At 40.0% G+C, this 12,978-nt stretch overlaps 1 protein-coding gene across 1 annotated transcript in view; it reads right to left on the bottom strand.

The window, feature by feature from the left end:
• ephb6 (eph receptor B6) overlaps nt 1-12,978 on the bottom strand; it is a 32,186-nt gene that overhangs the window by 19,047 nt on the left and 161 nt on the right. Inside the window, exon 2 of the mRNA XM_088306199.1 lies at nt 2,893-2,957. Within this exon, the coding sequence (XP_088162325.1) occupies nt 2,893-2,957 (65 nt within the window). The remainder of the gene's footprint in view (nt 1-2,892; nt 2,958-12,978) is intronic.

Genomic DNA, 12,978 nt, shown 5'->3' with positions numbered 1-12,978 from the left:
AATGTTTCGTGGATTGACACCATGACAGATTTGCTTACATTTTTACATTTTTATTTATTTTTTTTCTGTTAAAATGTTGCTTGGTTGTTTTTTTGTTTTTTTTAATGGTGCAATTAAGTACTGTAATGCACTCGTATTAATTCAACAACAATAATAACAATTCTTATTAATTATGTATATTAATTATATATATTTATATATATAAATTATATATATTTATATATATTATATATATATATTAATTATATATATATATATATATATATATATATATATATATATATATATATATATATATATATATATATATATATATATATAAATATGACCGTAGGCCTCATGCATCCTTCTCGAGCCCCCATTGTGACAGAAGAGGGCAGTTTGTGCGTGTGTGCGTGTGTGTGTAAGGGAGGATGGTGGGGGCTGATTCGTTAGAAACAGAAAAAAATAGAAACGACTCATATTTATGATTTGATTTGAGCTGAAATGCCGGCGAGCCTCGTAATCCCTCCGGTGACAAAGGACAGGGAGGGGTGGCGGCTCAGACGCCAAACGGGGACACACACACACACACCCCCACATGTATTACCAGACATATGGACATGATGGAGCCAAAATGGCCCCTCGTGGAAGGATAAAAGCGTTATAAGAATGAAAGATGCTTTGACTGAAGTCACGGGTTCCGGTGCGGGGACTCCAAGCCAGAGAGAGCGAAAGAGCGATTGTGTGCGTGTGAAAGGAGGTAAGATTAAAAGAACGACAAGAAGGAGCGAGAAGAGGAAGGGAGGGGAGGAGGCCTGTCATTAAGAGCATGGAGACACGGCAAGGACACAGAATCTCCACGTGCCCCGGAGCCTCGGAAAAGATGGCATGTGGAGAGAAAAGTATGGGAAGAGTTTTGAAAAGAAAAGACGCACACGCACACACACACACAAGTTACAAATAACAAACCCAACCTGCCCCCCTTGATCTGTTTCTTTGCTTGTTGCCTCAGGTCATACAAGCAAATCTTCATCTCACATGCACACATGCATGACACGTGTACATGTGCACACACGCACACGCACACACGCACATTCGGCAGGGACTTCAGGGTTGGACAGATTCTTTGAGCACAACTCATTGAACAAGACGATGATGTAATGTGCTGTTAGGGTGAGTTTTCGGGGACGATATTCCTTTTTAAGGCCAACGCAAATTACAATATTTGGCAGAATAAATTTCCAACAATCGATTAATCGTTCAAATGAACGATTAATTAAAAAAAGTATATAATGAACAAAAGCATATTTTTGGGGGGGGTCCCTGAACACACCAATGAGGATATGAATTAGTGGCAGAACATTGATTGAGCGGAGCTTCCTTTATAGGCCGGGAAATAAATCGGCTGTGTTCACACCCACAACGGCGCCTGTCCATGAAAATTACAAAGGGAAGAAAGCATTACCGGCATTGAAATAAGGCCCTGAGACTCTTTTAACACATTTGCAAACTATACGTTGTGGCTTATTCACCGCTCTTTACGTTCTTCACTTTTCATTCAAAGATGACAATGGATACAACGTATATATGTGGGTGTAATTAGGAGACATATTCGAAGTAAGCCACAATCACTCACAGATGAATGAACTTTACTGACCCGGGACTTGACCCTGGCACAGTCACGCAAGCAGGCATGAACGCGCGCATGTAAAGAATGGAAGGCAAATCTATGGTTCAATCACTGCAATCTCATCATGGATGAGATCACATGACACAGAACATGTGGGGTTGTGGGGGGGGGGGTTGAGTTTAAGCCCTGGCGGTCGGCTTCAAGGCGAAGCCTTTTTGGTCTTGGTGGTGTGTCGTCAGCGTTTAACACACCTTGAAATTACACGGTGGCGAGATGGAAACAAATCATCTGGTCGAGCTAAAAACTCATGCAAAGAAAATCCCCACATGCCACCCGTATAATTTGACTTTTCTTTTTTTTTTAAATGTTCTTTCCAGGCAAGATGATTTCAGTTTGAGGTAACTTGTAATCATAACGTGACTTCCAGTATAGGAGACGACGCGAGCACATCTGAGCGCGTCATCCCGCCATCGCTTCATTTTCCATCGCTTATCGTGTTCACGGTCACGGGTGAGCTGGGGCGTATCCCGGCTGGCTTCGGACGGGAGGCGGGTCCAACCTGGACTGGTCGCCGGCCAATCGCAGGGCACACAAAGACAAACAACCATTCAGACTGTTCAATTAACACACCATGCATGTTTTTGGAATGTGGGAGGAAACCGGAATACCCAAAGAAAACCCGTGCAGGAACGGGGGAGAACACGCAAACTCCACACAGGAAGGCCGGAGCCGGAATTGAACCCTGCGCCTCAGAAGGTGCGAACCAGTCGCCTACTGTGTCGCCTGATTTACAACTACACTATGTTTAAAAAAAATTTTTTAAAATTCTTACACTTTTAGACCCCCAAAAATTGAATTTTTTTTTTTTTTACAGTGTTGAATGTAGAGCATTGGTCCCCAACCACCATTTTGGACCGAGCCGTGACGGGCAGCACAGATGAGAGAGAAAAAAAAAAAAAAACTTTCAGTACTTTTGTTTTATTTATTATTTAAGGCTGAAAATATTTCAAGTTGAAAAGTGGCCGATTTCTCTCCGTCACATCGAAGTCTTGACGCATGCCAAGATGTTAATTGTCACGGTCGCGTTACGCTAATGTGAAACTCACAAGCCAGCAGAACGAGTAAAAAAAAAAAAAAACTGCTCCTCAAAACTTATGGATTTATATAAATCGAAAAAAAAAAACAATTGAGGACCACTAATGCAGATAATGTCATAAAATGTGAAATTTAAAAAAAATGAATAAATTTAATAAATAAATAAAACTCTTTTGTTTCCTCACCCCTGTGTCCGGGTAGGTGGTCCAGCCCAATTCTGAGGTAGACTCTGTTGTGTCCAGCAGCATCACTGTCACAAAATCAAACACACGACATCTTTTTAGAAGACGCATAATTCACAAATACGCACAAGATGTGCCGTGCTAAAAATAGAACTCGATGTCCATTTTCAAATCAAATTTCTTTGCCGAAGCAAAATTATTGCCCCAAGGAAGGAATCCAGGTCCGGTGCACGTTGCTCTTTGATTTTCTCCACCTCACGCTGAGACATTCAAGCGCTCTCCCACTACGTGCGTATGTCAACGATAATAACGTTCCGGGAGAGGATGCACGCTGGCACAAGGTTCTGGTGTTCGCAAAAACCAAACGGTTTGGGTGGCCGCCATGAAAGGTCAAACGGTGGCGACGTAAACATGCCACAAGAGCGAGCGTCAAATTTTCAGACAGTTGATTGGAGACTTTTGGAGTTGGATGTTCACTTGAAGTGGATTTGCTTTTTGGAGCACTTCATAAAAGCAATATCCACTTGAATGCAGAGTGTTGCATGCCGACGCGTGACGGCCTCCCACACACACAAAAAAAAAAAAGGAAGCACGATGCCAAGGTGTTAAAAAAAAAAAAAAAGATGTTGATACGTGCTAAAACACATTTTTAATGCAGCAGCTGAACATTTCCGGAGGATGCTGCATGAATGTAAACCTCATACAGGAGAGAAAATACACAAAAATCGAAAGAAAACAAACAAAAGACTAATTAAAACTCATTTATCTACAGCAGCATTTCGCAATCTTTTTTGCGCCAAAGCTCGTATTTTAGAAAAATCTCATGGCGCAGCACCTGACAAAATGTCACAAAACGTTTAATTAACTCATCCACAAAAAAAAAAAAAAATGGATCTTTGACGTCTTTAGCCGTCAATGGCAGTAAATGAAATGATAATAAGAGTTCAAAGGCAGAAGTAGACATTTTTTGTGGAACGAGTACAGTTAGTTTTTGATTAATGATAACATTTTTAAAGTTACGCAATTAAGAATTATTTGGAGAGAGAAAAAAAATCTATTTTAATTGAAAAGGCCTTTCAAATAGGCCTTGGATAACATTTTATGACAAATCCAGACGACAAGAAAATAATTTAGTGCAAATACAGACAAGAACAACGTAAATTTGTTATTATTATTATTATTATTATTATTATTATTATTAAATTATTTAATTATTTAATTATTAAATTATTATTATTTAATTATTATTTTATTATTATTATTATTATTATTGTTGGTATTATTAAATTTTTAAAAAAAATTAAAAAAAAAGAAAATGTAAATAAATCAACAGTTTTTTCACTACAAGGTCAGAGCTAGTTGATGCAGCATAAATAATTACGAGTAAGAAGAAGAAGCAGAGAAGCTCCCCTAATAAGTTGACTGTCATAAGATGAAACATTGTTTGCTTGAAGATTTTCATAGTGCGACAATTAAAACTTCCATTTTTCACCCCACGTGACCAAATCGAGTTGTGAGCCGCTAATTGCAGTCAACCAATCATGTGTGCACTCATCTCATCCGTACAACGAGCGTTGAAAGAGAAATAACTACGGAAGCCACCTAACATACTAAAAGATCGCTTAATAAACTTGTAAATTGCTGATGTCAACTCCAAGAGGAAGAATGTCGTGCACAAAAAAAAAAAATATGGGCCCTAAGATTGACCCTTGCGGAACACCGCCGGAAAGTTGAACTGACTTTGACTTTTTTTAGGGCCAACAACCACAAAAAAAACTGTGTGAGCATATCGTGTTTTAAAGGGCTTTAAATCGAAGTCAAACGACAAAATTGTTAGGAATTAAATAAGGAATGTCAGAAGCGCAAAAATAAAGAATAAATACACAAAAATACTCTTGCGGTATAATGATACAGCACATAAAAAAAAAAATGGATGTCGCCCAAGTGTTAGCTAAATTTGCTTTGGCCTAAGTCTCTTTGGGTGGATTCTAAATAAAAAGATAAAATTGCTTTGCTTACTGAAAAAAAAAAAGATTGCTCAGTCACTTTTCAAGCGAAACCGCAGCATTGTGTTCGTACACCCATTTTGTTGGGATGGGGTCGACACTTATGATCTGGCCACAGGAATTTTTCCAGCTGGCTTCCAAAATCTTGCTTGGCCGCCGTCCGCTCCAGTCTGGCAGCGTCTGCGCTCGCCTTTGTGGTGTGCGCACGCTTAACCAAAGTTTCCTGTGCATGATGAGGAGGCAAAGACTTCCCATTGGAATGTCTTTTGTTTTTTTTTTTGAAAGATGCTTACGGGCTGCAGCCAACAAAAGACGCACTCCGGGAGGAAGCATCTGCCTCTCTGTTTATGGATAAATAATTCTTACGGGGGGGGGTCATACAATTTTGATCCCTTCCTACTCATATTTCATGGCGCACGATTGTTCACTGGAGAGGAATTTCTCCTCCGTGCGTGGAGAAGATCTTTTGGTGTGCTGCTCTCTGTCTTGATAGCACACACGTTCAGTTCAAGCAGAAATGAGCATACATAAAAAAAAAAAAAAAAAGGATTACACTTTCAGGCGGAGATAGAAAATCGACCATCCATCAGTGGTGTAAACACACAAAATCCTGCTACGTCCGTTCACTCTGAGAGACATGTCTTTACGTACTTCAAATTCTGACGGGAGTCCGCAGATTTCGATCGATTATTTCTTGGGGGGAGGGCAGTTCTAAATAAATATATCAACGTTATTTTTGGAAAAAAACGACATCATGACAGCTTTTTCTTTTTGCCGCACGTTCTGCTTCAATTCAACGGAAATTGTGCTGCTCCTCCTGGAGTGTGCGTCTTGGCCACCAGGGGGCAGTATAATCCTGACATTGAGACACACACGAAGAGTTGCACAGTTGACTCAATAATTGTCTGTTAGCATTAAGTTACAGAAAATTGATTTTTCTAAGGTAACGCTACATTATGTGGATGTTTTAAATCTACAATGTGTAATTCTCTTTGTTTGTTTGTTGTTTAGTATGACAATAAAATTTAACCAGGACTGGCAAGAAGCAGCTTAATATTTATTAATATTTTTTTTTTTTATGAATTGATCACTATCTGCCTCATCTTTTTTGGTTGGCATTATTCAAGTCTATTGTTAAATACAATGCCTTGCGGAAGTCTTAGCCCCCCTTGAACATTTTGATCTTTTGCCTCATTTCAGGCTTGAAATATAAAAATATAAAAAAAAATATTTTGAGGATATTTTTGTTTTATTTATAAAAAAAAATATACAATTTCATAAAAAGAAATATTTGAAGACTGAAATGTGGCAAAAGGTCAAAAAGTTCACAGGGGGCTAATACTTTTGCAAGGCACTGTATAAATATAACGAAATGCAGGGCCATTTGTGTACAGTTTACGGAGTCTAATGAGGTGACGTCACATAGAAATGGTTGCAAAAGTCATAACGACCCTCCGAGGGAAACCCTCGCAACAACGTGGCACACGACGAAAATGATTTCGAGTCATCAGTCACTCTAACATGCATTTGATATGTGGGAGGAAGCTGGGAAATCCCACCCAAGCTGAGGGAGAACACGCCAACGCCACACAGGATGCCAGAATCTCAGAAAAGTGACGTTAACGACTCATCCACCTGGCTCAGTTTTCATTGGAACAAATTGACAATAAAAAAATAAAAAAACTCGTTTGCAGCCGCTAACGATTCCTCAAACATATACAGCGTGTAACACGTCATGTATCCTATTTAGCCGATGCCGCACGTGTCTCTCCAAATTCAATTAACTTTTGCCGCGGCGATGTTAGCTCAACCATGCGCGAGTAATAACGCGTATAACGATTTAAAAATGAATATTCATGTCCATCTCGTTGACGAGGGAGTGAGGTACTAACATGAGCAGGTCGTCGCCAGAGAGCCTCATGCATGTGTCATGGCGTGACATTTGCACGGTGAATAATTCACGGTGACATCCCGAGCTAAAGCGTTGAGTGCGCACCTTTCAGAGAATTAAGACCTCGCGACATGGACAAAAAAAAAAAAAGGGGAGGTGGGGGGGCATTTGGTGGCCGGGCCACTTGGCTGTAAAAGCCTCTTTATTTAACTCTGTCACACACACACACACACACACACACATTGCCACAGCATCTCCGTTATTGGTCCATCTGACAGCAGAAACACTCAGCTTTTGTTCCCGACAGCTCCGGGAAGTGCTGAGTCTGCAATCTGGACCTGAGTGCTGTTGCATTTAAAGCACGGCGCGTCACTCGCTGCTTCTTTTACCATCATGTCCCTCGTCCCTCATCGTCCAAATCCAGTGGGAGCGCAAATATTTATTACGATACTTCAAAATAGGCTTGTTATTTTATTATTATTTTTTTTTTCAACCGACGCCAATGACGACACGACTGATCTCGCCGGTCACATACTGAAAATGACATTAATCCAAAAGGCACTTGAGACGGTTAAATACGTCAAATTATACATATATTTTTTTTAACTCGGCTGGTAGTGAATGAGTTGATAGTATTTCATTTCTTAAAAACAGTAATAAAAAGCTTTAGAATGACAGTGGCTAATTTCGTTAGCCCATTGTTTGTTAGCATTATGCTAGGGAGTTTTCAGTTATGTGGTTTGGCTAAATATGTCAAATGTATTTTTTTTTGTTTACGATTAGCGTAATCTTTAATAATAAGTGGCTATAAACAATTTGGCACAAGCGTGTTTTGGAAAAAAAAAATTATTTATGACAAACTGCTGCTGGCTGTGAAATTGCAGGCGCTACAGTGCTCATAGCTACGGTACATTTTTTTTTTGCTAGCAGTTTAAGATAAAAATTATTGCTGAGCAAAACTCAAAACAAGTGTAACTTTTTCAGTTGTTCATTTTTTCTTGTTTGTGGCTCAGTTCACGTTAGCTAAGCTACGGGAACACATTTGATAGCATAAAAGTCTAGCCAACACTAGCTAGCTTTAGCTTTTTTGGGGGGGTCTTCTTCCAAGTACGAAAACTACTTGAGATTTTTTTTTTTTGAGTTCCAAGTTTTCAAAACAATTATTTTATAAACATTACAAATGTATTTTTTTACTTATTTACCTTTCAGAGTCTGTACATCATAAAAAAATCATCCAAATTAATAAAAGAGATAAGTTAACATAATTTAAACCTTTAAAACAGCTCAAATATTTACCCCTCCCCCAAAAAAGAAAATTAATTTAAGTCAAAGAAAATTTTTATTTATTTTTTGTGATGCGTACGATCAAATTTCTGAGGATTTTAAGTGACAACAAAATTCCCATTTCTTCCAAGTACTTGTTTTACTTTGTATTATTGAACCAGCAACTAAGAGTTTATTATCTTGTTATTAAACTTCCATTGAGTTACTTAAACAAATACTGAACCTGAATTGGTGCAGTCAACGAATTTTTTTTTTTTTTTTTTACAAAAGTCTGTCAATTCTGTATTTTAAGTACAATGTGACTTCCTAAGCAACCTTTCTTCTTTTACCAGCTCCCCCATCTTCTTCCCCTCCTGCTCACGTTTATTATTTATCTCAAAAAGTGACAGCAGGCTCAGACTTGGCGCACATTAAAAGCGGACGCCGGAGTGTTGCGATAGTCGGCGATTGTGTTTGCCTCTCGCCGAGTCCAAGCATGGGTGTGAACGCTCTCGTCTGCAGAGCGGCGGTGACCCGCATTAGTTCACGGGCGACCTCCCCCGCTTGGCACACAGCTGAGCGCCCCTCCGACTCGTAGCCTCCGAATCCATTTTCCGCATTTACAGCCACACTTTCGCGCCTGCAAAGTGTCGTGTTTGTTGTCGCCGTCGCGCCTGCTTTCGCGCCACATGTTACGTTCACACTTTATGCAATGCGCCAAAGATTTCGCTTTTTATTATGAACAAATGCACCAGGTTGATTTTAGATTCCTTTCATTTATGAAATGAGGTTATTGAATGTGAAAAGCAACTGAGACGATGCTTGGTTACAACATTCAGAAGCAAAGCACAGAAAACCTTTTTTTTTTTTTTTTTCCACTTCTCTCGGCAACTTATTCCAATTGTATGCGGCATAACACCAAAGTGCTGCTTCACCATGTTTGCTACTAATTGTCTCAAAGTATAATTTTTTTATCGTAAATTTTCTTCTCATATAAAAAATGTGCCTTCGCTCCATCTAAAGTCTTCAAACGTAAACAAAGTGACACCTGCGAGCATGCATTCCTCTGATCCGCTCCAGATGCTCCACCCACAGACAGTCAGCCCAGGACGAAGCCTCAACTAGACCATCATTACGCGCGACCGCAGGCGGCCAGCGATACGCCAAGACGGGGACAGCAGTAAAGAGGGACAGATGAACCTTCGTCCCGAAATAAGCGCAGCCGTGTCAGAGGGAGTCAGCAAAAAAAAAATTCTCCCGCGGTTTATCCCGCTAGATGCGGCGTGCTGCACTTTTTCACTGACAGCAGTCGCCGACCTCAGAAGAAGACAGTAAGCCAGTACAGAGAAATTAGCCGGCGGTAGCTTTGTACAAGCGCAACGCAAAAATACCCTTGCGGATCTCTGATATTTTCTGAATCTGACAAAAATCACTTATTTGTTGGTGGCTTTTAATCTGATTTGCAAAAAAAAAATCTTGCTAACCTGTTAGCATGGGCTTCAGTAGCTTTGCTTAAACCATGACGGAATATCCCGGAAAGGAACAAAAAATGCCCATTCTGGTTTGGACCAGGGTTTTCTCATGATGTAAACATTTTTCTGCCGTTCACATATAAGCACACACACACGCACACACACACACACACACACACACACACGTACATTTGCAAGGTTCAACCTGCACTCACATTGCCTTGGCAACAGGATTCCATACGACAAATGATGGAATCATTAAAAACAAACTTTTAACACCTCGCCTCCTTTGAGGATTGCATAAGTTGAAGGCGTTTTGCAATCAACAAGCAAAATTAGAAAACTATCATGTACAATATTTTCTCCATAACCTAAATTCCTTTTTAAACTGTGAGAAAAAAAACAATAAATCCAACAAAGTCGGAAGCATACAATGGATGCCGATGAGGCTGATGAAATGGAAACTACTCTATGACTTCTTTAACCAATCAGACTTCAAATCCACCTGCACGGGGCCAGAGAGCTCCGTCCTCGGATTGGTTGCTCAGAGTAAAACTTGAGATACGACTTTAATTCACTCCCTGAACAAACATTTGTATCTCAAATCATCTTTCACCATTGAAATGAATGGAAATACCATTAATCTGTTTCCAGCCTCCAAGGAAAAAAATATTTGGTTTTTTTAAAAGTTTTTTTTTTTAAATTAAAATAGCACTCTCTAATACAGTCTTGGATACAAACAAAGAGTTTTACTGCTCTAAGTAACTCAGTAATCTGCTGTAATATTCATCGTTTTTCAAAGAGAATAAAGAATACATGCCAGTGAGTATTGTTCTATTCTCTGTTTACGTGTGTTGCTGCTTTTTAACTCCGAATATCCATTGCTTGCAGCAAATGCACTGCTCGGCACATCTCTTGCATACTAAATTCCTTTTAAGTAAAAAAAAAAATGCCCCCCAAAAAAAACAAAACATGATGACGCTGCATCCTGCCCTTCCCGCCAGGCAGCACGCAGCGACCAGGTTGCTTTTTTTCCGGCCTAGTGGCGACCGACTCTGTCACGCATCGCACGGCTTTTTTTATTTTTTTTTTTTAACACTACCCTGAAAAGACGACTTATCACACCCAACGAAAGGTCGGCGATCGGCCTAATTAAGACGCACTTAAAGAGCAAACCTCCCGCAGAAAGTTGGCCCGCATGACCTTGAAGTGAGAATATCAACACGACCCGCAAAGCGGGATGACAGCACGGCGGCTTGTTTTGAGTTTTAAAAGCATTATTTATGTTTTAAGTATTTTTCGGGTATAATCGAAAAATACTCTGAAGCATTAGTCAAATGATCTGATTTCGAATCTCAGCTCCAAATCATGAAATACAGAAATGCTTCATTTTTTTGGGGGGGGGGGGGGGGTCGGAGTTCCTGCCTTTCTAGGCGCAATGTTATGCAACACAAGATAAGACTGGCCGACTCATTCAAGAGGAAAAAAAATTTACTTGGCTCCCACTTAACCACATTATTAATTTCTATGCTGATCCATCAAATAAGTTTTTGCGTGAAACCAGTCTGTGGTGCAAAAATAGTTTGGAGAAAAAAAAAAGAAAAAAAAACATCAAGATGTCATCAATTCTGAACCTGGCACACCTGCATATAAGCCGCAACAACTCCTTAAAAAAAATAAATAAAAACTTTTAACACGGCAACAACTTTGCTCATTAAAACAGAACAGCCCCAAGAGAAAAAAAAAATCTATATTTTTTTAGCATATTTTCTGAACTATAGAGCGCCCCTAGTGGCGAAAAAGAAAATCCCCAGAAAAGCCGCACCATTGTATTCGCCGCATGGTTCAAAATCTCCGAAAAAAGTATGGTCCGGAAAATACAGTAATCGACTTCTACTCAACTTTTCCAATTTTTTCCGCAGGGACTCCAGCTTCTTCCCACATGCTACAAAAACACAAGATTTGTAGACTCTAAATGACGGGAATGTGAGCATGGAAGCTCAAGCCAGCCATGTTGGGCTCCAGCTCACCCGTGACATTAATGAGGACAAGCGCTATAGAAAATGGATGGATGGATTGTGCAGCCAACTGTTGTCTTATTTGCGTGCATTAAAGCTACAAAAGAACGCGAGAAATGTCTTGGCGGTTCAAAGCACAGAAGCAATTACGTCGTGGCGCACAGAACATGTCCAAACAGACCCGACATGCCATAACAAGGCGGATTTATATGGATGCCCCCCACTATTGGGTCAAGAGTGTATATCGTGGAGGTTTATTTCGATGCTACAAAGTCGTTAGGCCAAACAAGAGCTGCGTGGCCGACACGCTTTCATCCTCATCCAGGCCATCTGCTGCCGGCTCTGATCGATGGGCGGCTACATGCTGATGGACGTTACCTCTTTTTGGCACAGTTAGCAACACACATGCACAAACACAGTCAGTGATCAAGATTTATTTTTTTTTTTAATATTTATATCTAGGAGTAATTTACGGATTTTTATTATTTTTTTTTTTTGGATTATTAAAAACAGGTTTATTGCTTAGATGGTTACATTTTTACAGTCTAATCTCAGCGGTCTTAACAATGATCCCTGCGGAACACCGCTGGGGGTCGACTTATTGAAGAAGATGAAAATGATTGTTACTTTTCAAATTATTTAAGTTACATTATATAAATAAATGGAGTACCAATTAAGAAAGGACTCTAATTGAAAATATTTTAAAAAAATTTTTTAAAAAAAAAGGCAAAAACAAGCTGCAGGTAAATGAAAAATTAAAGAAAGGTAAAAAATGAAGTGCAGGTAAAGTAGATTTATAACACACAAAGTACATAAATGACCAAATAATGGATCATGGGCACCATTGAGCTCAAATCAAGATCCAGATTTTGAGAAAACAGGAACAGGTGCTTCTGCTACGAAGACCACCTTCAAGGACACCACACGCACACACAGATCATATCTGACTCATGAGACCATCAGCGAGATCTCTCAAAAGCCGACCCACTCTCATCTGATCAGGATGAAGTCTCGCTTAGACCATCTTGTGCGTTTTCAGGAATTCGATGGGAGCAAGGGTCTCTAATTATGAGTGGCAAAGGGTCGGGAGGGGGGAGGGGGGTGGATGGGTTGAGGGGTCGCCTGGCCTGAGGGGGACACATGAGAGAGTGAGGGCAAGTAGCTTATGCAACTTCGTATTCATTTGTGTCTGCTGCCTTATCTGTGTATTCTTTTTTTTTGCCAGCGCACGATAGGCCCCGACACGCACCTGGCACCACACACACACACACACACACCCCCACACGCACACACACACACATTGCAACAAGGTGAGAGGGTATTACTCCTTGCAACAAGGAGGATTTAAATTCCCTTACATTGCTGTCATACAACCCCCAGAGAGCCACGGTGAGTAACTTTGTCCCACATTTCATTGCAATCGATCCGAGATGAAAAAT

The sequence above is a fragment of the Idiotropiscis lumnitzeri genome, chromosome 10 (genome assembly GCF_059441095.1).
Source record: "Idiotropiscis lumnitzeri isolate Australia: NSW breed Sydney's pygmy pipehorse chromosome 10, RoL_Ilum_1.0, whole genome shotgun sequence".
NCBI classification, from domain to species: Eukaryota; Metazoa; Chordata; class Actinopteri; order Syngnathiformes; family Syngnathidae; genus Idiotropiscis; species Idiotropiscis lumnitzeri.
The sequence above is the reverse complement of the archived record's forward strand: the minus strand, read 5'-3'. Positions and strand labels throughout refer to the sequence as shown.